Raw genomic sequence first — 23,189 nt, 5'->3', positions numbered from 1 at the left:
AAAAAACCAAAACCCAAGAGCTTCCTGTTGAATGCCGGGCGGTAGGGTTGCCCCCCGCCCCTCCAAAAAAGGAATCGTCCTTATTTAAAGGTAAAATGATGGGGGCCGTATCAATAGGGGGACGCGTTTTGCCCCGGTTTTTTACAAATGCCAAATATTGAAAAAAATAAAAAAAAAAAGTATATTGCCTTTTTAAAAAAATCTAATAGCATTTAAAATTTGAAATCAATTTCATACGGGGGTTTTAGAGAAGCTTTTTTGAACGTGATTCCTTTTTGGGGGGCATCTTTTTTCATAGGAGGGAAAGTCTCCAAAAAACGCGCGCCTTTTAAACCCCTTTCAGGGCCGTAAACCAGCGGGGTTTTTAAAAACATCTAGAGTCATTTCAAACCCGGCCCTTTTGAACAAAAAGGGACTTCCGACGTTGGATGAATGGAAAAGGTTACAGTTGCCCCTACCCTGAAAATAAGGGATGAACGTGCAGTTTGCGGGAAAAGCTTTCCCCAAATTTGTTCACTTTGGACTGCAAATTAAAAGGGTGTTCCCCCAAAAAAATTTGTCATCTTTTTAACAACCAAAAGGGTTTTCCCAAAAATTTAAAATTTTTTTCTTCTGTTAAACATAAAAGAGATATTTTGAAGAATGTGGGTAACCAAAATTTTCGGCCCAAAAGGGACTCTGTTGTATTTTTTTTTATTTTTATTTTATTTTTTCGGAAGTTATGAGGCCAGAAGCTTTTTGGGTTTCCCCAACATTTTCAAAGTAAAATTTTTTTGGGTTTTCCAGAAGAAAAAAAATTTTTAAGCGGGTTGGAACGCCTGGGAAAATTTTTATATAATTTTTTTTTTGGGGAGGGGTAAAAACCATACTTTTAAAAGTGCCCGACAAATCTGGGCTAAAGGGGATGGCCTTGTTTTATAAAAAGGGGTGTAGTTAATAAAATTTATTTTACTTTATCAGAGCAGGGTTTAGACAAAATTTAAATTTATTTTTAGACATTATTAGAAGATAAATTAATAGTTCTAATTAATTTTAGCCCCTATTTTCTTTTATCATTTTATTAATCTAAAAAAATATAAAAAATTTTTCATATACTTTTTTTAAAAAATTATTTTTATTTTTAGAAAAAAAGGGGAAAGGAATAAATGTAGCATAATTTGGGGAAAAGAATAAAAATTTTTAAAAAAAAATTTTCCCACCCAAAAGGTAGAGCGAAAAACTGTAAAAAAAAAGGACTAATAATAATTAATAAGAAAAAATAACAAATTTAAAAAAACCCAAATTAAAATTTTTCTGTTGGAAGTTTGAAAATAAGAAGGTTTGAGCCTTTTTTTTTTTTTTTTTTTTTGTCGTCAATGGGTGCCCCTTATTTGCCTCTCTGAAGGGGGGCAACCCTACCCGGCGGCGTCCTTCAAGACCCACGCCTCGTCTAACCCCCAATGGCTTTCATTACACCCACTTTAGAAAACCCTACCCGAGACCAGAAAAAAACCAAAAAAGGGGGAGAACGAAAACAACACAGCACATCCCAAAAGACACTGTCTTTAAAAAAAAAGGAATACAGAAAAAAGACGGGAAAATTAAAGCCAGGAACAAAGGGGAAAGTTAATAAAAAACTAAGAGTCATGGAAAAGGGTTTCAGCCAAGAATAAAAAACCACAGGTTACACCAAAGTTCATTTCTAAAAATTTAAACTGAGGGTACTACAACAACCCTGGTAGGGGTAATACTTTTGCTTTTACCTCTGGGCATATCAAATGGGGAGCCTGTCTTTTTATAAAAAAAAAAAAAAAAAACTTTTTTATGTGTAATTTACGCGCTTTTGAAAGAAAACACCCCCTCCATCCTAACAGTCTAAAGGGTTCAGCAGACAGAGGGAAGAACCCAAGGGGGGTTTGGGGAAACCCCCAGAAAGTTCCTCTAAATGAAGACGAAAAAGAGAGGAGAGGGAAGATAAAGGGGAAAAAATAAAATCCCCCAGAGGCCCGGAAAGGGGTGGAGGAGCGAATGAAGATAAACGATGAAATTCCCTTTCAGTTTGGGGGAGGGAAAGAAAATTTTCCATGCTCCCAACTTTTAAAAGGTCCAAAAACCACTGTTCAGTGGCACGTACAGATTTATAAAAAAGCATTATGAAAGGTTTTTGTTTTCAAAAAGGGAAAATATGCAGGATTATCCGCTATTTTTGGGTTCTGGAGTGTGTGTTTCAGTGCAAAAAAACCATTTTCAGAGGCAGAGCTGATTTCGAAACTCGGTTTTTCCCAAAAATTTGGGGGTAACTTAAAGAGATGAAAAAACCCACCGGGCTCTTACGGTGGAATTTGATGCTGCTTTACTTTTGGGAAGCGGTCCCCTTTTTTTTTTTGGGTTGTTGTGATGGGCCCTTTCAGTCTTTTTACCCTATTTTTACACTGGTGTTTTGGGAAAAAATAATCAGTTTAAGATTGATAATAATGGGAAATAATAATAAAAAAAAGGACATGTTTGTTAGTTTTACATAAAAAAAAAAGACAGGAATATGCCCAAGTGTTGAAAAATACTGAAACAAAATCTAATTTTTTAAAATTTAAAACAACAAATTATCAAAACCTAATAGCCCCATCTTAATTTTTCATTCCAAATATTAGCATTTAATATATAGTTTAAAATAAAAAAATTTTAAATTTTCGGAAGAATATGGTGAAACTGTCAACTTCGGGCCCCCGTGTGAATGTGTAAGTAAAGTGAATCTACCCAAAACCAAAGGGTTTTTCCCAAATTTTTTGGAGGGCAGGGAGTGTGTGTGTTGTTTTAAGGGGTTTTTGTTTGTGGGAAAAGGTGTCTTCAGCTGCTTCTTGAATGAGTGAGGGGATGTGTTTTCGCGCGCACCCCTTTTAAAAAAAGACCCGGCACGGGGTTTTAAATTTCTTCTAAAAAAGATTGTGGGCGGGGCTAACGGGGGGGGCCTCTTAAATGGGACAAATAAAAAAAACAGTGGGGAATTTAATGCCCAGAAGATTTAAAATATAGATCGGAGCAGTGGGGGGAAAAAAAAATTTCCCGTTGGGAAAAAACGTGCTTTCTAAAAAACCCATTTTTAAAGGGTTTTGTGGGGAATCTGTGGTCCAGTCTTTGCAAATGAAATTTCAGCTAAAATAATACTTTTTTGGGTTTTTTTTAAAGGGGTAAAGTGATACGGGGGGGACAATATCACACTTTTGGGAAAGATGTTTTACAGATCACTTGACCGGGGAAGCATTGTTGGTACAAACATCGCCCGACGTCTCAAGATGCATTTGTCTTTAATGTTCGAAACCCTAAACATCTAAAGAATCAAATTTGGCGTCTTTTTGGACTTTTGATAAGGGGGAAGTTTTGCAGATAAAAAAAACCACAAAAACAAATGTTTGCAGAGGGTAAATGCAGATGTCAAATAAAAGTCTCCGTGATGTATGTGTGCTAGAGTAGGCTTTGACTTTGTAAGGTAGGTCTATTTTGGTTTTTTTTAAAAATTTTCTTGTATTTTTTTTTTTATGGTGTGGGTTAAAAAGAATGTTACTAAAAAGTTTTCCAGTACTACAACTTTTTAAAGTTTTGCCCGGGTTTTAAATTTTGAAACTTGAATGGAAAAAATTAGAGGATAATTTAGCGCACCGCGCCCCGGTGTTCGGAATTTTTTTTAACGTTTTAGGACTTTCCGATTTTCTTTTTTCCAAAGAAAGTTTTGACATGTCATTTCCCATAAGAGAGGCCCGTCTAAAAATTTGGAAGTGGTTTTTTTTGGGTCCCTCTCTTTTTATAGGCCCCCATGGCCTAGGTCAGAAAATTTTTTTTCCCGAAAAAAATCCTTATTTTAGTTTCATGTTTTGGGTCTAAATTTGGGGGTCGAAGCGAGCTGTCGTTCCTGTGTGCATGAGGGCTTTAGAGATCCCGGGGTTACGGGTGTGGACACCCGTTTTGCAAAGGGGGATTAATGATCCCTTTTTACCCTTTTCCCGCGCCCCCAGAAACTTTCCCGTCGTAGGGGCATGTCAAACCCCAGGAAAAACCCGGACAACCTGTGCGGGGGAAAACTGTGAGACCCTTCCTGAGAGAGCAAAGCCCCGGGGAAAGAGAGGGAGGGAAAAACCACGAGTGTCAGATTCCAAAAGGAGAAAGAATTTGAGCTTTTGTCAAAAAAATGAAGGGATTATGTGCAGGTGTAAGAAAATGACCACCCAAAAAACCCCAAAAACGCAAAAGTACAGCAGGCTGGCGACAAAGCAAGGTGAGATCGGGGTGCCCCCAAATTTTATTAAAAAATGCAAATATTGGGTGCAACTTCGTTACGAAAAGAATCGATTTGTATAGATTTCAGTGTTATTTTAAAGGGGAAACTGAAAAAAAGCTCTTTTGTTCAGTGAAAGTCTTTGGTTTTCATTTCCGAAAGGTAAAAGCCCCGGGACCCCAAAATCTCCCCCTACATTCAGGTTTGGGGTTTAGGGTTTTTGTAAAAAAAAAGAATTTAAAAAAATTTTTTCATTTGAAATTTGTCATTCAGATCACTCCGAAATAAGGGCTGAATAGGGTGAAACGTTTCCAAAAAATGATATGGAAAATCGGCAAGTAAGTCTGGGACTTTGTTTTTTTACAAAATAAATTTAAAAGAATTTTAAGGGAAATTTAAATAAGGGAAAACGGGAAAAATTTAATTGAGTATTGGGCTAATGTGGAGCTTTTTGGGGGGAACTTGTGGGTGGAAAAAAAATGGGGAAAAAATTAAACTTTTGGGGGGTCCTTTTTAAAACATATTACTAATAATAATGGGGTGGTTTTTGAAAATTTGGGTTTTTAGAATTTTTTTATTTTTAAATTTAAAACCAGTTTAATCACAATGGAATGGAAAACTGATTTAGAAATTCAAAAAAGAAATGTTAATTGCAGGGAAATTTTAAAAAATATAAATATAGGCCCACAAAATGTGGCATGGGGGGGGGAAAAAAATAAAATGAAAAAAGGTTACAGCCTGAAAGAAGAGTTTTGGTTTGTCACGATTTTTACCCTTTTTGTGGACAGTGCACTGCATGTTTTATTTTTATTTTTTTGTGATTTTTTTTGGGGTGTGGGGTGTATCATGACATTTCCCCCCGTTCAAACTCAGAAATTTTTTGGGGGGGGAAAATCAGGATGGAGTTTTAGACGCGCCCTCCGTTCATCCAAAAAGGGGGAGGGAAAGGGGGTAAAAGGGGTCTAAAAGAAAAAGGGGAACGAAAAAGAGGGGGGGGGAAGATGGAAAGAAGAATACAAGGAGGAATACTGCTCTCTTTGATAGAGTCCCAAAAAACTGGGAAAAAGGAACGAGGATGGGACCCTCTCCTTCCGGGGGTTTGGGACCCACACACACACAACCACCACACAGGGAAAAACCCCCCAAAAAAAAACACACAAAACACCCCACACACACAGAGAAAACCCACAACTGTGGTAAATCCTGGGCCCAAAACATAATTACAAAAACAGAAAAAGCGACATTTTATTGGGCCCGTCCCGCTTTTTATACAAGTAGGAAAAAAGTTTTTTTAAAAATTTTCTTAAAACAATTTTTTTTAAAAGAGATACCCGAAAGAGTTACAGGGTTTTTTTTTTATCGTAAGGTAAAAAAAATATTGGGCTAATTTTAAATTGTTGTATTTTCAGCATTTTGTATGTTTTTTTTTAATTTTATTTATGGGTAATTGAGAAATTTTGTCTTTTTTTAAATAAAAGGGTTTTTAAAAATTTTTCCAATTATTGTTTCTAAAAGGGAAAGAAATATTATATTTTGATCCCTTTTTTTTTTGCTTTGCCCAAACCCTACAAAAGACATGCCATTAAAACCCCTATACAAAAGGGAAAAAATTGTTTTTTAAAGGTTTATCTCACAGAAATTACACTATGGTCCGATGTGCAAATTTTTATTTCCCCATTTTACTATGTGATTTGTGTTCTTTTGGGGGGAATTTTATTTTACTATAACAAAAAAATTTAATGCTTTTTGTTGGTGGGGTTATGTTTTTATTATTATTTTATTGAAAGGGGCTTTGGGTTTCTTTCTCATTTTTTTCAGAATTATCACGGACTTATGGACAGGTATTTTCCCTTTCAGAAATTTCACTTTTCTTTTTGAAGCATAGCCCTTAATTTTTAAAACCCGATTTTGTGTTTTTGTGTGGTTTTTTAGGTCTGACCCCCCACTCCCGTCCGGGGGCTGAGTTTAGAAACTTTATTTGGTTTTTTTAAACCCTTGGGGAAAATTGAAAATACCAAGTGTGGGAGAAGATGAAGGACATCTGCTCTTAAATGTGAGAAAATAGCTTGTAAAAGTTAAAGGGATAGGTTTAAAACCCCAAAAAATTAAAATTGTTCATTAAATTTCTCATGCAAATTTCCCAAAACCCCTTTGGGCCTTTGTTTTTTCATCCGAAGGGTGGGCGAAGGTCTAAGGGTTTTGGGGTGCCTAAGGGGGAGGGAATTATACTAATTTAAAGACAGATTTTTTTTTTTGGGAAAAATCTCCCCTTTAATTTCCCGTAAGAAAATATTGTTTATTTTAAAATTTAGAGGAAAAGGCCTTTTTTGTTCCCTCTAGACCCCGGGGATCCTGAAAACCCCAACGCCCCCCCAGAAACCCCGTGTCAGAGGGCCTGAACCCCTGTGCCTCAGTTTCATCAGCAGGACCGAGCCCCAAACCCCTTTTCCCTGCACCCCGTAAAAGGGGTTTTTGGGGGCTGGGGAGTGTGGGGGCGCTGAAGGATTCACGGGTGGGAATGAGGGGGAGACCGTAATCATTGGAGGGCTTTGGAAGGGGTTTTTGGGTTGGAGGGTAAACCTACCCACAAACCTTTGACCCCCGAAAATGGGTTTTTGGGGTCTCGGGCGCGATGGAGACCCTAACATTAATGGGCCCCTGGGATGGTCGAGATTACACCCTGGAGGGAAAGGGAAAGGTAGGAGAGTAAAGCGGGGGTATTTTTATGAGTTTCTTCAAGACATAGGGACTGAAAGCTGGAGGAAGGGTTAGCTTTTTGATGGAGCGGGAATTCATTAATTGCCGAATTTGCTGAGTGCCATTTGGAAAGAAGGAAAAACCTTTCCCTTTTTGATTCCCCGGGAAAATCAGGGGGTCCCCCTGCGGTCGGGCCCAGCTAACGTTTCTCTAACGTTGAAAGAAAAATGTCGGTTTTCTGGAGATAAATCGTTCTCTCTTTCCTTTTCGTTTTGGGATTGTCGTGGTTTTTTGATGAGTCTTTTTAGGGAAAAATTTTGGGCCGTAAAGGGAGGTGAAAAAAATAAAGGGGTGTTTAATTGGGCCCTAATGATTGTTATAAAAGGTTTAGTCAGCTAAAGCAGATTTGAAACAAAACCCTTTGATCTAGCATCACTGCACTAATGTGATATAAAGGAGCCCATGGCCAGGGTGTAAGCCGGGGGACAGAGATTTTTATTTCTTGGGTTATAGAATGATTTCAGAAATTTAGCAATCCCTTTTTTATCCTCCCAATAAACCGTTTGCAGCACAGTATTTCCCGGGTGTTTATGTGACCTTTTTTCTAGTAGTGCCGTATCTGGTTTGTGTTTAAAAACCTGTTTGAACAGGTTTGGGAAAAATCTTTTTAAATTAAGTTCAGGGTATTTAAAATTCTTCTTCGGGGTTTTTTTGGGCAATCCTAAACTTTTATGCTTTTCCCCCTTTTTTTACGCCATTTTTTTTTTTTAGATTTTTTTTTTTAGAATTTTTTTTTCTTTTTCCCGTGTTTTAAATTTTTTTGCGGTTTCCTTTACATCACACGGCATTTGATATTTAGAAATGGGTTTATTTTTTTGTGAAGTTTTACTGTACTTTAATTAGAAATGTAGAATAGATAGTACTTAACCCGGGATGTAAGTATAGTACAAGGCATGAAAATGTAATCCAGAGTCAAACTAACGAGAAACTCTGTTGATTGCCCGTAGTTCCAAACCCTTTTACCGTAAGTATGTGTTTGCGGTGTTTATTGGAAAAAATATTGGGTTTGGGGGAATTCTGAAAACTGTCAGTAAAATTGGCCCTAGTTTCCCATCTGGGGTTTTAACATTTAGTATTCCCCGGGGAACTGTAAAAGGGGGTGTTTTTATTACTTTTTGAAATTTCTGTTGGTTTGACGAAGGAAAATGCGTTATTCAAGTTAAATTTTAAAATTTTCTGTCCCCCAGTTTTTTTCCCCTTTTAGTCCCGCCCTTTTGCCAAAAAAATTGTGCATTTTTAAAATCATTTCCCCAAAAGGATGCAAGTACAGTTTAAAAAAAGAACCCGGTAATAAGAAGAGAGCACACGGGCTAATTGCTTTTAAAATGCTAGTAACTCAAATCAAAAAAAAAAACACAAATCATGGGATTTTTTGAGGCAGAGATGAGTTTTAGCCTAAAAACAGTTTATTGGGATTTAACATTTTAAATGGTCTAAAGCGGGATACCTTTAGGGACGGATGCCATGTTTTGCCTTTGATAAAAAAATTTTAAATCGCCCAGGCTTTTTTTTCAACCTCTTTGGGTTTCCTCATCTGTTTGATCATTTTTAATTAAAAATATTAATAAATTGAAATAGTGTCCCTGTTTTTTGATTTTTTTTCCCCTTTAAATAGGACAGGTTTATAATGAGAGTTATTAGTAACTGAAGGTTTGATAGGAAAAAACCGGAATTTGGGTTTTTTTAAGCCCCTGCCGTTGAATTCTCTCATACAGTAACATAGGTTCAGCACCCATTCAAGTGTTCATTTTCTTCCCTGTTAAATTTTTCCACCAAAAATTAAAATGAAAAAGGGAAAAGCAAGGCAAAAGACAAATTTCATAGTAGCAAATTTGAAAAAACTTTAAATTTATTACAAATTTTTTGATTTTAAAGATTTATAAAAGTTTTTTTAAAAATCAAAATGGAGTAAAAATGACCCGAAAATTTTTCACTATTTTTTTGGGTTTTAAAACAAACAAAAGTTTTATGCTTTAAATTTTAAAAACTATAGAAAAAATTTAATCAAAAAAGTATGTGTTCTTTTGCCTTTAAAATTTTTAAATTTAGTCATCTAGAAAAAGGAAGTTGGTCTGTTTTGATAACTTTGATAAAAAAAACTAAGGGAGCAAGAACTCTTTTTTTAAAAGGGTTAAATCAAAAAAAAATAAAAAGTATGAATTTTTATATATATGTGTTTGTGGGTGTTGTGTGGTGGTGTGTGGGTGGGGTAAAATTTAATGAATAAAAATGGGAAAAGGGTTTCAACGCAACACAGGTCAAAAGAAACCCCTTTGTTTAAATGTGCATTTAGAAGGGCCCGGGAAAAAGGTAAAATTAAATTAAATTAAAATTTAAAATTTAAATTTACATTTTAAATTTTTGCATTTAGCCGACGCTTTTATCCAAAGCGGGCTTTTCATGCATTTTAAGGGTATCTTTTTTCCTATAAAGTGTTCCCGGGGAATAAAACCCCAAACCCCTTTCGCTTGGGAACGCAAAACTTTTTACCCCTTGAGCTACAGGAAACCTGAAAAACAAAAAAATGCTACTTTATGAATTTTGATATTTTAGATAAAAATTTGCGCCCTTTCTTTAAAGGGGGGTTTTTAATGGGTGTGGGTTTTTTTAAAAGTTCTTTTTACATTCGGGGGTTTTTTAAAAAAGTTAAAAACACATTTCCCCAAAATTTTTATTTGCAAGGGGAGGGCACCATGAGCCCCAGGATATCGTGATGAGGTAAAAATGGGATGTCACAGTGAGATAAAAATGTAACACCCGTGTATCGCAACCTTTTAGCAATTTTTAAAAATTTGGTTTTACTATCCCTAAAATTTAATTTTTAAATTGGGGAAAAAATTGTTTTTGGGCAAGTCTAATTAAATTTTGACTAGGCAAAAATGACAAAAGAGGTATCTGCAATTATAATTGCCCCCGTAAGAAATCGGATTAGATAATTTTTTAAAAAGATTTTACTAGTCAAAAATCCATTTTAAAAATATCTGTAATTCTTTAGTATCTTTAATAGATGCCTCATACACTGCCCAAATTTTTAATTGAGGGTTAGAGATCTTTTAATTTGTTCGGTAGTCACAATTCTTTGTTAAGATATCTTTAAATTCAATTGTCCTGTCAAAAAGCGTTGGGGTGACATCAGAATGAATTTTCTCAGCTCCTCCCCGGCCCACTTAAATAATGCTTACAAAATAAAAAAAGTTGCTTTTTTTTGTCACGGGAGGGGAAAAGCTAGGGGTGAAGTGGGGTTTTGGGTTTTTAAATAAAATTGATGAAACCTTATGTGGTTTTAAAAGGGCTCCCGCGTGCATGTATGAGTATAGCACGTAATTTAATTGAATCGTTGCAAAAGGCCCCAAATGCAGTGTAATGCAAAAAGGCAAAAAAAATCCAAATGTCATCGAATTTATTTTTATTTTTTAGACATAATGAAAAATTTGGAATTTATATAAATATATATATTATAAAAATTTTTTTAAATTTTAATTTAAAATATAATATATAATAAAAAAATGCCGACGGACAAGAACAGGCCTAACAGATGCAGTCAAAAAAGGTGAAGGGGGGATTTTAAAAAATTTTGAAATTTAAAATAAAAAGTTATCTGAAAATTGAGAATTTAAAAGGGAAGGTTACGTTATTTGTGTATAAATTTCAGGTTTACTTGTGTCATTATGGCAGCTTTTTTCCCGCGAAAAAACACCCCAAATGCAGTGAAATTTTCAAAAAAGGGTAAAAAAACCAACAAACTGTTTGTTAAATTTTAATTTTTATTTTTTAATAATGAAAAAAAAAATGGAATTATCCCCAAAAAACACACACAAAAACCCCAAAAAAATAGTACAAATAAATGCTGTGGAACCAAACAATGCCCCCTTTTCAGAGCAGTAAATAAAGGTAAAGGCGGTTTTAAAAAAAGTTTAAAATTTTAAATTTCATGAATTTTGGGGGTTTATAAAAAAAGTTTATTTTTAAAACTTTTTAATAAAGTTTATCGGGAACGGATAAATTTATTAGAGGTTACATTACGTTGTATGTTTTTAGGTTCATTCTGTCTTTTGGGCGGGGTTTGTTCCCCCGGGAATTTAAAAAATAAAGGAAATTTGGCAGTTTTTTTTCTTCCCCTTTCATACTGATTTAAAATTTTTTTCTGAATTTATTTTTTTTTTTTCCCTCAATTTTTTTTTTTTTTAAACCCCTTTTTTATTTTTTCTCAGAAATGCGGGGATATAAACAGTTGATTTATAAATTTTTTAATTTGTAAAGGAAAAAAAAGTTACTATTTTTTTATTTTTTTTCCTTTTATTTAGGGCGGAAAAAAGTTTCCTGGGAAAATAGACCAAAAGGGGGGGAGTATTTACATATTATAGAAAGAGTTTATGATGATGTATTCTGCGGGTTCAGGGATGAGCCCCCAATGTATTTTTTTGGGCCCCGCGGCTTTTGCACAAAGTAAAAAAATGGGCAGTATTTTTTAAAACCGTTTATGCTATTTACACTTAGTGCAAAAGTAGGATTCAATTTACACTATTTTAAAAATAGAAAGGAATTTTCTGTTATTTATACTACTTTTTTTCAAAAGTGGCAATTTTTGAAACTCAGTACTGTAAAAAAACAGTAAAAAAAAAAATTATATTTTATAATTTGAATTCAACTTTTTAAATGGATGCTACCTTATTAGGACAAAAAAAGCCCCCCCTCCCACCTACTCAACCCAAACCCAACATTTATTTTCAATTTTTAATTTTCCTTCTTTTTTAGGGAAAATAAAGGCCTTCGATAGATAGGGGGATTTAAAAAAGGAGAAAAAATTTTTGGGGCCAAAAAAGGACGAAAAACTCAGGGGTTTGGGGCCAAAAAGCATTTTTTTAAAATGCTCCCCAAACGCAACCAACATGTTTTAAAGTTGTTTTTCAGTGTTGACTATCCCCATCACATTTTGGGGGGCGGTAGTGTAAGTAGCTTCTAAAAACCCAAGGAAGGCTATTTGCACTTAGTGTAAATGACTTTTTTTAAAACATTATATCAAATGTTGCAACGGTGCCAGGGGCTTATGCAGTGTTCGTTTGTAATAAAGGCTAACAAAATTTAATCCACAGCACACACGTCCAACTTTTACGAAAAAAAAACCCCGGACAAAAGCCTATTTAAGTTCTCTGTACCCCTTCCATTTTTTAACACATGCCCAGTAAATTTTTTTCCCATATTTTTTAAATTATTTCTGTAAAAAAACATTTTTAAAATCCCCCAAAAAGGGGCAGGCCCTTTATTACCAACTCTTAGAAAAAAATTGCGGATGAAAAACCTTTTCCCAAAAGCTATATTTTTAAAGAAAAATTTTTAAGGCGGGGTAAAAAAAGGGGGTTTTTGCAGGGCACATTGATACCCTACAAACATATTTTGACTAGTCAAATTTTTAATTCCAAAATTTTACATTGCAACAAAGCTCCACAATGCTAAATGCAATTCCCCAAACCTGTTCTTTTTAGTAAAAAATTGTTTGGGGGTATCCAAAATTTAAAATTGCGGGAATATTTTAAATGGGTTTTGACTGTCAAAATTTCCAATTCAAGTTTATCTTAAATAGATTTCCCCTAAAAAAAAATTCCGTTCAAGATTTTAAAAAACTGAATTTGATGTCAAAAATAAATTTACAGATATCTCCCAAATGTTTTTTGGGATTTTAAAAATTTTGAATTAAGTTTTAAAATTTGGTTTTTGGAATGTAAATAATATTTAAAAGGATATCTTAAATTTGGGGTTTAAAAATCTTCAAAACTCATTTGAGATATGCAAATTTGAATTTCACTATTTAAAAATTGTAATTGAGATATCTCTAATTAAAATTTTTGAATAGGCAATCTTATTTAAAGATATTTTGAATTGGAATTAGGGTTATAAAAAATAAATTTGAAGATACCGAAAATTTTTAAAGGGAAGCAATAAAAGGGATTATGGATAGTCAAAATCACATTGTAGATATTTTAAATTTCCCAAATTACGACGGTCATAATTGCATTATAGATTCGGGAAATTACAATTGTGCCCTACCCAAAAATTATTTTTAGGGATAGCAAAAAAAAATTTTTAAAATTTTTTTAAAAAGGTTGCCCATAGTAATGACGCTCGGCCCCAAAGGAGGGAGGATTTTAAGTGGGGGCAAATCCCAATTTTCATGGCTTTCCCTATCCCCTCCCTCACTCTGAAGACATATACATAACGTTACACCTATGATGCATAGCCCCGCAATACTTTATAATAAAGGTATGCAGTCACCCGCCGTGCATTGCCCATGGGAGTAAAGCGCTGTGATTTAGCGCATTGCGTTCAGATATTTCTCTACAAGGTCAATTTTAATGCACAGATTTAGCGATTACTCTGTGTTAACACCAATAAGAAACGATGCTTATAAAACCACTGGTTGTTGATTCTGGTGCATAAACGCGAAAGAATGACATATGCGTGCTGTTGTCATTATGTACAAAATTACGGTGCTGTTCCCATTATTTTGTGAATTCGACAAAGCTGAAAAACATGTTACTACACATCTGTAGGCCTATCCAAATTTATGGTACAGTATTAAATAGTAAAAAAAAGAGAAATACTGACCAAAAACAGCATAGATTCTAAGGCTGTAGGTCAGTTTACTGAAAACACTCACAGAGGTGCTGTAACAACAGTCTGATTTTCAAATTATTTTTTTCTTTTAGTTCTTTTTATCTTTATTTTATCTTTTAAACTATGTTTCCAACACTCTTTGACAGATGAGAGGACGTGAAGAGACAGAAAGATTAGGACGTTTTCCTCTCTAAATGAGTCAACAAAGAGAGAGAGAGAGGAGGACACTGCCTCTAAAATAAGCTGTGATCAACCCACAAAGAGTCAGCCCTCTGCCTTCAGTGAAGCAGAAATGACCTCTGAACCCAAGTAAGACATTAACCATTTTAGCGTTTGGCAGACATTTTTATTCACGTGTCTTAGCAACATAGATTCCTGAACATCTATCTATCTATCTATCTATCTATCTGTCTATCTGTCTGTCTGTCTGTCTGTCTAAATTCTTAGCCTGATGATAGATGTTGTTTGGGCACTTTCCTGTTGAGAAAGGGCAACAGATTTCTATCTATGAGCCCTGTGTCTCACCTGGTTGCCTACTGACAGCAACATTGCTCAAAAAGTTGCCCCATGTATCATCAGCCTTACCCTTCATCTCTAGTCTAGCCTGTTTTCCTCAAAATAATCTTGGAACTTTGTTTTATAACACTTTGCTACTGCTTGCTTAGAATAAATCACTTTGTTGTATTCCTCAATTCTAATTTGAATAAAAACATCTGTTAAATGAATAAATGTCAATCAAAGGTATTATAGACCAGCTACAGACAGCAGCCAGTGTTTTTGAGAGACGAGAGCTGAGAAACAGCAGATTCACAGCAGGTTGGTCTAAAATGGAATTGTATTTGTCTAGTGTCAGTATCAGCAGGAAGAAAAGACAGAGATCAGAGTCTCCAGAATCCACCTGTGTGTGTGTGAAGAGTCACAGATCCATGAAGCCAGTGACCTCTGACCCCAGGTAAGAAACTAGACACTTTTACATTTGTCAGACGCTTTTTTATCCAAAGGACTTAAGCCTAAAGTGTGCTTCAGTTTTGACCCAGATGGATGTTTATGTGGGGGCAGCTGTGGCCTAATGGTTAGAGATTTGGACTTGTAACCCAAAGATCGCAGGTTCGAGTCTCGGTGCTGGCAGGAGTTGTAGGTGTGGGAGGGAGTGAATGAACAGCGCTCTCTTCCACCCTCAATGCCCATGGCTGAAGTGCCCTTGAGCAAGGCACTGAACCCCCAGTTGCTCCCCGGGCGCTGGATATAGCTGCCCACTGCTCCGGGTGTGTGTTCACGGTGTGTGTGTGTGTGTGTTCACTGCTGTGTGTGTGCACTTGGATGGGTTAAATGCAGAGCACCAATTCTGAGTATGGGTTTACCATGCTTGGCAAATGTCACGACTTTCACTTATAGCCTTTGCAAAGTAACTCCTAAAACTTCATGGCAAGTTAATAAATGTAAATGTAATTTTGTAGTGCATTAAACTATATAGTATGTTTGTGAAAAAATTAAAGTAGTTCACTTTCAGAATGAAAACTCTTTCATCATTTACTCACTCCCCACTTGTTCCCAACCCTTATGAGTTTTCTCTTCTTCTGTTTGAACAGATGAAAAAATGTTGGGATCTGAACAGTTGATGAGCCCCATTGACTTCCATAGTATTTTTTTGCTACAATGAATGTGAACTACTCCTTTAAGTTTTGTTTGTTGTTTATCAGCATCACAAGGAGGAGGAGGCAGAGATCTCCAGAACCCAGCAGTGTGTCTCTGAAGAGTGACGCATCCATGAACAACCCCCCTATATTCAGTGATTCAGCAATGACCTCTGACTCTCTGTTAGTATAAACATTTACTTGCTTATTTATATTGTGCATCTCAGATGAATAATGATTTAATTAATATAAAAAAACAGTAAATGCACATTAAAATAAACCCCCCTATAATCATATTCAATATTCTAAACCCTGCCTCTGCTTATTATAATTATAGATTTTACTCAATTAATGAACATACTTTTATATACAAAACTGCTTTTGAACATACTCATCTTGCATTACCCATAATGCATTTTCATATCTCAGGTTGGAATACATTTCAGGTGGTCTTTTAAGCATCACTGATCTAAGCTGAATTGTCTTTTTGCAGGGGCAAAATGCATGACACAGATGCAATCAGCTCATCTTCTACATCCCACTCTCAGACCCACATCAGAGATGAAAGAACTGAAGCAGACCTACAGAAACACACACTGGAGACTGGAGACCTACAAAGAGTCAAAGACCAGCACAAAACCAGAATGAAGAACAAGTATGAGAGATTATTTGAGGGAATGAAAACTCCAAGAGAGAAAGCCCTCCTGAACAGGATCTACACACAGCTCTACATCATAGAGGGAGAGAGAGAAGGGGTGAATGAAGAACATGAGGTTTTACAGATGGAGAAAACAGCCAGAACAAAAACACTCACAAGACCTCCAATCGACTGCACTGACATCTTTAAAGCCTCAGCTGAAGCAGGATGTGAGGAGAAAGACCAGATCAAGACTGTTCTTACTAAAGGCATTGCTGGAATCGGAAAAACCGTCTCTGTGCAGAAGTTCATTCTGGACTGGGCCGAGGGAAAAGCCAATCAGGATGTAGATTTCATGTTTGTGCTTCCATTTCGAGAGCTGAACTTGATCCGAGATCATCAGTACAGTCTTCATAGACTTCTGCTGGACTTTCATCCTGAACTTCAAGATCTGGACTCACAGATTTATGAGGAGTGTAAAGTTGTGTTCATCTTTGATGGTCTGGATGAAAGCAGTATCACACTGATGTTTTCAGACGCTCAGAAAGTTTGTGATGTGACGGAGACTTCATCAGTGGCTGTGTTGATGTCAAAGCTCATGAAATGTGAGCTGCTTCCCTCTGCTCTCATCTGGATAACCTCCAGACCAGCGGCAGCCAATCAGATCCCCTCCAAATACATCCACCGTCTGACAGAAATTCAGGGATTCACTGAGCCTCAGAAGGAGGAATATTTCAGAAAGAGAATCAGTGACCAGCTTCAAGCCAGCAGAATCATCTCACACATCAGAAGAGCGAGAAGCCTCCACATCATGTGCCACATCCCCGTCTTCTGCTGGATCTCATCCACTGTGCTTCAGAAGCTCCTGGAAGAAGATCTGAGTGCAGAAATCCCTCAAACTCTGACTGAAATGTACATCCACTTCCTGCTGATTCAGATCAACATGAGGAAGCAGAAGTATGCAGAGAGAGATTCAGAGAAACTCCTGCAGTTCAACAGAGAAGTGATTGTGAAACTTGCTGAAGTGGCTTTCAAACAGCTGGTGAAGGGCAATGTGATGTTCTATGAGGAGGACCTGATTGAGAGCGGCATAGACATCACTGACGCCTCAGTGTATTCTGGGATTTGCACTGAGATCTTTAAGGAGGAATCTGTGATTCATCAGAAGAAGGTCTACAGCTTCATTCATCTCAGCGTTCAGGAGTTTCTTGCTGCTTTCTATGTGTTTTACTGCCATGCAACCAGCAATACAGAAGCATTATTAGATTCACTGCATAATTTACATAAAACAGCAGTAGATAGAGCTCTTGAGAGTGAGAATGGACGTCTGGATTTGTTCCTACGGTTTCTGCTGGGCGTCTCACTGGAGTCCAATCAGAGACTCTTACAGGATCTACTGACACACACAGAGAACAGATCAAAGAGCATCAGCAGAACCACACAGTACATTAAAGAGAAGATCAAAGATGGACATGGACTCTCCACTGAAAGATCCATCAATCTGTTTCTCTGTCTGCTGGAAGTGAAAGATCAGACTCTATCCAGAGAGATTCAGGAGTTTGTGAAATCAGACAAACACTCAGAGAAGGAACTCTCTCCTGCTCAGTGCTCAACAATCGCCTACATGCTTCAGATGTTAGAAGAGCCGCTGGATGAGCTGGACCTCAAGAAATACAACACATCAGATGAGGGGAGAAGAAGACTGATACCAGCTGTGAGCAACTGCAGAAAAGCTCTGTGAGTGTTTAAATGTTTCAATAAGGAATCCTTTTTAAATGGAATTTTAGTTTATTGTGCTGACTAATGTATCTTGAGTATAATTTGTAGAAAATATTTGACTAGAAATGATATTTGCTGATATTATCAAAATACAAACTGTAGAATTATGCTTTTTTTGTTTTACTTTTACATTTACATTTAGACATTTAGCAGACACTTTTATCCAAAGTGACTTATAAATGAGGACAATGGAAGCAATCAAAATCAACAAAAGAGAAATGATATGCAAGTGCTATAACAAGTCTCAGTTAGCTTAACGCAATACACGTAGCAAGTGTTTGTTTTTATTATTTTTTTTTTTTTTATCATATTATAATAAGAAAACAGACAGAATAGAAAAAGAATAGAGCAAGCTAGGGTTAGAGGCCTCTTTTGGTTTTGTTAATCAGAAGTCAGAAAGTCAGAATTATAATTGTATAACAAAAAAAACAAAACAAATAGAATGCAAGAAGATTAGAGAAGCAAGCGTTATTTTTTTTAAATAAAGAAAACAAGCAGTTAGTGATCCTCTGCCCATCTTGACTTCTGAGAGACGCTGCCACTCTGAGAGGCTCTTTTTATACCCAATCATGTTGCCAATTGACCTAATAAGTTGCAAATTGGTCCTCCAGCTGTTCTTTATAGGTACATTTAACTGTTCCGGCCTCTTATTACTACCTGTCCCAACTTTTTTGGAATGTGTAGCTCTCATGAAATCCCAAATGAGATGAGAAAAAAAAAAAAAAAATATATATATATATATATAAAGAATATAATTAGAATAGAATAGAGAGTGCTAAAGTTAGACGGTCAAATAAAGATGGAAGAGAGGTGTTTTTAGCTGATTCTTGAAGATGGCTAAGGACTCAGCTGTTCAGATTGTTCTGGATTAATTGTAAAGGTTTGATAAAACTGTCTGGAAGACCTGCCAAGAGAGCATTGCAATAGTCCAACCTGGACAGAACAAGAGCTTGAACAAGGAGTTGTGTAGCATGTCTCGAAAGAAAGAGCCTGATCTTCATGATGTTGAATAAAGCAAATCTGCAGGACCGGGTAGTTTTAGCAATGTGGTCTGAGAAAGTCAGCTGATCAATCAATCATATCTCCAAAATTTCTGGCTGATACTGAAGGAGTTATGGTTGATGTGCCTTACTGGATGGTGAAATTGTGATGATGGGTTTGATAGAACCACAGACAGTTCCGTCTTGGCAAGGTTGAGTTGAAGGTGATGCTCCTTCATCCAGCAAGAAATGTCTGTTAGACAAGCTGAGATGCGAGCAGCTATCGTCGGATCATCAGGATGGAATGAGAGGTAGAGTTGAGTGCCATCAGCATAGCAGTGATATGATAGGCCATTTTTCTGAATAAAAGAACCTAATTATTGAATGTAGACAGAGAAAAAAAGTGGTCCAATGACTGAGCCCTGAGGCACCCCAGTAGTTAGATGTTGTGACTTGGACACCTCACCTCTCCGAGATATCTTGAAGGACCTATCTGAGCGGTAAGACTCAAACCACTGGAGTGCGGTTCCTGAGATGCCCTTTGCCAATAGGGTTGACAGGAGGATCTGGTGGTTAACTGTGTCAAAAGCAGTGGACAGATCCAGCAAAATAAGTATTGAAGATTTGGAATCCACTCTTGCCAGTCTTAGGGCTTCAACAACTGAGAGCAAGGCAGTCTCGGTTGAATGCCCACTTCTGAAACCAGATTGGTTGCTGTCGAGGAGGTTGTTCTGTGTGATAAAGGCTGAGACTTGGTTGAACAGAGCTCGTTTGAGTGTTTTTGCAATGAAAGGAAGAAGGGAAACCGGTCTGTAGTTCTCTAAAAGAGTTGGGTTGAGGGTGGGTTTCTTAAGTAGTGGGGTTATACGAGCCTGTCTAAATGATGAGGGGAAAACACCAGTGTGAAGGGATGTGTTACTCTGTTTTACTCTGTTTCAGACTTGCTGTCTGCAATCTCACTGCTCAGGACTGGGAAGTTGTGTCATCAGCTCTACAATCCCCAGAGTCTGTCCTGAGAGAGCTTGATCTGAGTAACAATGACCTGAAGGATTTAGGAGTGAAGCTGCTTTCAGATGCACTGAAGAGTTCAAACTGTCAGCTGGAGATACTGAGGTGTGTAAGAAGGATGATGTACTGTCAAACAGTCATAATGTCTATGCGTGTCTGTAGATGATCTGACTGTGTCTATAGGTTGTCTGGCTGTATGGTGACAGAAGAAGGCTGTGGTTATTTGTCTTCAGCTCTGAGTTCAAACCCCTCACACCTGAGAGAGCTGGATCTGAGTTACAATCACCCAGGTCCATCAGGAGTCAAGCTGCTCAAACACAAACTGGAGGATCCAAACTGCTCACTGAAGATACTCAAGTATGTGGGACAGTATTTTTTTTAATTTATTTTATTAATTTTTTTTTTTTTTTTTATTTTATACTCTACGGTAATACTGGTAATGCTGTTTAATATCAGTTGAGCAGTATAAAGTCAACAGCTGTCGGTTGTGCATCATGCCTACCAGCATCAAGTTTTTACTGGTATTAATCGAAGTAACAAAACCACTCTTCTTTATCTTGCAGCACCAAATCAATCAACTTGAAAATAGTTTTTAAGGTAGTTGAAGAAGTTGCAACATTTCTTCACTGGATTTAATCTTTAGTCTAAATGGCTTCCATCTGAATGGTTACACTGTTTGCAAAGGGACTGTTTGGAAATTAAAAACAGATTTTTACAGTTTACATACACCTTGCAGTATCTGCAAAAGGTTAATAGAATAAGAAGGCTCATAAAAATTACAATTTTTTTTTTAATATTGTCCAGAATAATCTATTTCACATTACATATGCTAACATATAGTGCAAAATAATAATTGAGTTTACACAAGTGACCCAGTTTAAACCTTTATGTATGATATACTGTGCATTGTTACCTGGATGATCTTGTGTTTTGTAATAATTATTCATTAGTTAAACTGCCCAGTTTTCTAAAGGAAAACCCTGCAAATTCTTTAGTTTTCCAACATCATCTACATTTTTGAACTCTTTCCAACAATGGCTATAAGATTTTGAGATCTGGCTTTTTGGGTCTACCCAGTCAACACGTGAGATCATGTGATGATCACAGTGACATCACACCATTCTCATAGTGGGACAGCATTTTGTTCATTTTTATTTGCCTGACCATCAAACGAAGCTCATTTGTCAATCATTGACCAGTAAGATGAGAATACCTTGTTTCCTTGTACCTTGTACCTTGTGTACAGGGCTTTAGCTTTATATGCGCGAATAGCGGCATAAACAAGACCATGAGGATTCAGTTTGATTCATGCACCTGCAGCGCTTCTGTGAAAGAAGAAATACAGAAATTAGGTCTATTAAAGGAATAAAATATATAAGATCTCACAAAATATATAATAGGCTATAATATAAATAACAGATTAACAAAAGGAAAAAAACTGTGCAAAAAGTATAGGCTATGCTAGTTTTTGTGATACTCTTAATGAATTTTGTTTATTTTCTTTATATCTTAATTTGATTCATTTAATACATCTGATTGCACAGGCGACTCACACACATACAAACAACATTAGTTCTACCGTTGCCTGACATTTCAGCCATTCATCATCAAACTAAAATGCAGTTAACCAAACATTAATGTTACAGTTTATTTTAAAAGGTCCGCTGTAAAATCAGGGTGCAGCGCCCAAACAAACATTGTTGCGCATGTGAAGGATTTAACATGGATATTAGAACATGAGTGAAGTATAAAGCCATGTTTAGGCTACATAATGAATAATAGTTATGCAAACAAATGTTACAAATATGGCAAAATAAAAACATTTGGATTCATGTGGTATGAGACAGGCTCGTGAGCCCAATGCCATTTCAGTTTTGCTTGACATTTGTATGCTGTTTGTAATGAATGCCACTATAGCCTAATTTGTGTTTTATTTTATAGTTTAATATATTATTTTATAACTACTTATTTTAAATTATTGTTCTGTTCTGAATACCGTTGAATTTAAAATATTTGTTGTAGCATGAGGGGAACTAAATAGGCTGTTTATATTTACCAGTATTTTAATATAAGCCTACATATAAATGACATGTAAATTAATGTAGCCTAATTGTTTGCAATTACAAGGTTAACAGGTGTTTTTGGAGTACGATCAATTTCTCTTTCATGAAATCACGTCCTCTTTTTGGCCGGGTTTCATTTCTCCGTGTCGTAATCTCTAGGGACGAGGCTTCTAAACCAGGGTGTTTTTAGGGGCGTGATATTAAAAAAAACTATTGTTTTCTGCTGCCACATTTATCAACGTGCGATCATTCGTACAATGAGATTGGCAGCATACGAATGTTTCATGAATCACACATGAACTCTGTCGTAAGTTGATTTGTGCGCTTGGATCTGTCCTCGTTTCTACGTTAGATAACTATCGGTATAGCGAGGAGTTTTTCTATATCCTGTTTCTCAACACTATCACAGTGATATCACAGTGCTCTCACATGGTGAGCTCATGAGAGCACACTCAGCTAACAGAAACTTCACCAAACATACAACGGACTTCCAGACACAGCCTTCGATGAAATCAACTGAAATACAAAAGACATTAAATCTTTCATGATCTCAGCAGAGAATGATTAAACAACTCCACGAACAGCATCACCAGCTTCACTCATTATTAACCAGGGGGGCATTTCCCAAAACCATAGCTGCTAACCTGTTAGCAACTTAGTTGGTTGGCAATGGGAAACTGCATTGCAACCAACAAAGTTGTTAACTTAGTTAGCAACTATGGTTTTGGGAAATGCACCCCAGACTGACTTTATATCTGTCAGACATCTATAAAAGCACTTATTGAGGTGGGAATTTCAAGTCACAAGCAAGTCTTCAAGTCATATCCCAAGTCTAAGAGGTAAAGGTAAAGAGATAATTATTGTGACTAATTAAATGATGATTGTGCATTAGTGATGAACACCTGCTGTTATTGAGAATTACAGAGGATCAGATGTTGATGTTTTATTGGTTAAAATGATGCCACCATCATGGAGATCAGTATTTGCTTTAGTTGGGCTCTTCACCCTTGATTTCTTGTGTTAGATCTCTTTGTGTAACAATGCATGAGATGTTGTAAAGCAGAGAGATTAGTGCTATTCAGTGAATAGCTCTTAGCTATTTTTATATGATGAGAAGTTTTCAATCAAAATATATATTTTTTTTGTGGTTTATATGTTTAGATTATGCATAATCAACATCTAAACAAAGTGTTGGTTTTATAGTTACAGTGAATAAATGTTAAATCTATGAAATGCAGATAAAAATGTCAAGTCACACACAGACATCAAGAACCAACATATGAATCTCAACAATGGTGACAATCAACAAAATGTTTCATGCTGGAATGCATGCTGGGTAACACCATAGTAAAAACTCCCACCATGCACTGCAGTATGAAAAATTATTGTTGAATGTTCATTCATCATGAGTTATAGACAGAAAGTATAAGCTCATCTGCTACTTCAAGGTTTGCTTCAGCAATGCACAAATGT

At 36.2% G+C, this 23,189-nt stretch overlaps 2 protein-coding genes across 6 annotated transcripts in view; both read left to right on the top strand.

Annotated features, from left to right (window-relative positions):
- Positions 1–23,189, top strand: part of LOC109080469 (NACHT, LRR and PYD domains-containing protein 12-like) — a 303,365-nt gene that overhangs the window by 89,671 nt on the left and 190,505 nt on the right.
- LOC109062409 (NACHT, LRR and PYD domains-containing protein 3-like) overlaps positions 1–23,189 on the top strand; it is a 209,735-nt gene that overhangs the window by 172,196 nt on the left and 14,350 nt on the right. The window contains exons 1-6 of one of the 5 annotated variants that reach the window (XM_042717479.1): positions 13,794–13,924; positions 14,463–14,567; positions 15,316–15,432; positions 15,743–17,623; positions 19,585–19,758; positions 19,837–20,010. In XM_042717479.1, coding sequence (XP_042573413.1) covers positions 13,908–13,924; positions 14,463–14,567; positions 15,316–15,432; positions 15,743–17,623; positions 19,585–19,758; positions 19,837–20,010 — 2,468 coding nt within the window. In that variant the 5' untranslated portion in view covers positions 13,794–13,907. Of the gene's footprint in view, positions 1–13,793; positions 13,925–14,462; positions 14,568–15,315; positions 15,433–15,742; positions 17,624–19,584; positions 19,759–19,836; positions 20,011–23,189 lie in introns of those variants that run through there. The other 4 variants (XM_042717482.1, XM_042717484.1, XM_042717481.1 and 1 more) reach the window with 4 other exon arrangements.

This window comes from Cyprinus carpio, chromosome B1 (genome assembly GCF_018340385.1).
Source record: "Cyprinus carpio isolate SPL01 chromosome B1, ASM1834038v1, whole genome shotgun sequence".
In the NCBI taxonomy this organism is placed as follows: Eukaryota; Metazoa; Chordata; class Actinopteri; order Cypriniformes; family Cyprinidae; genus Cyprinus; species Cyprinus carpio.
This window is presented reverse-complemented; position numbering and strand designations above follow the sequence as displayed.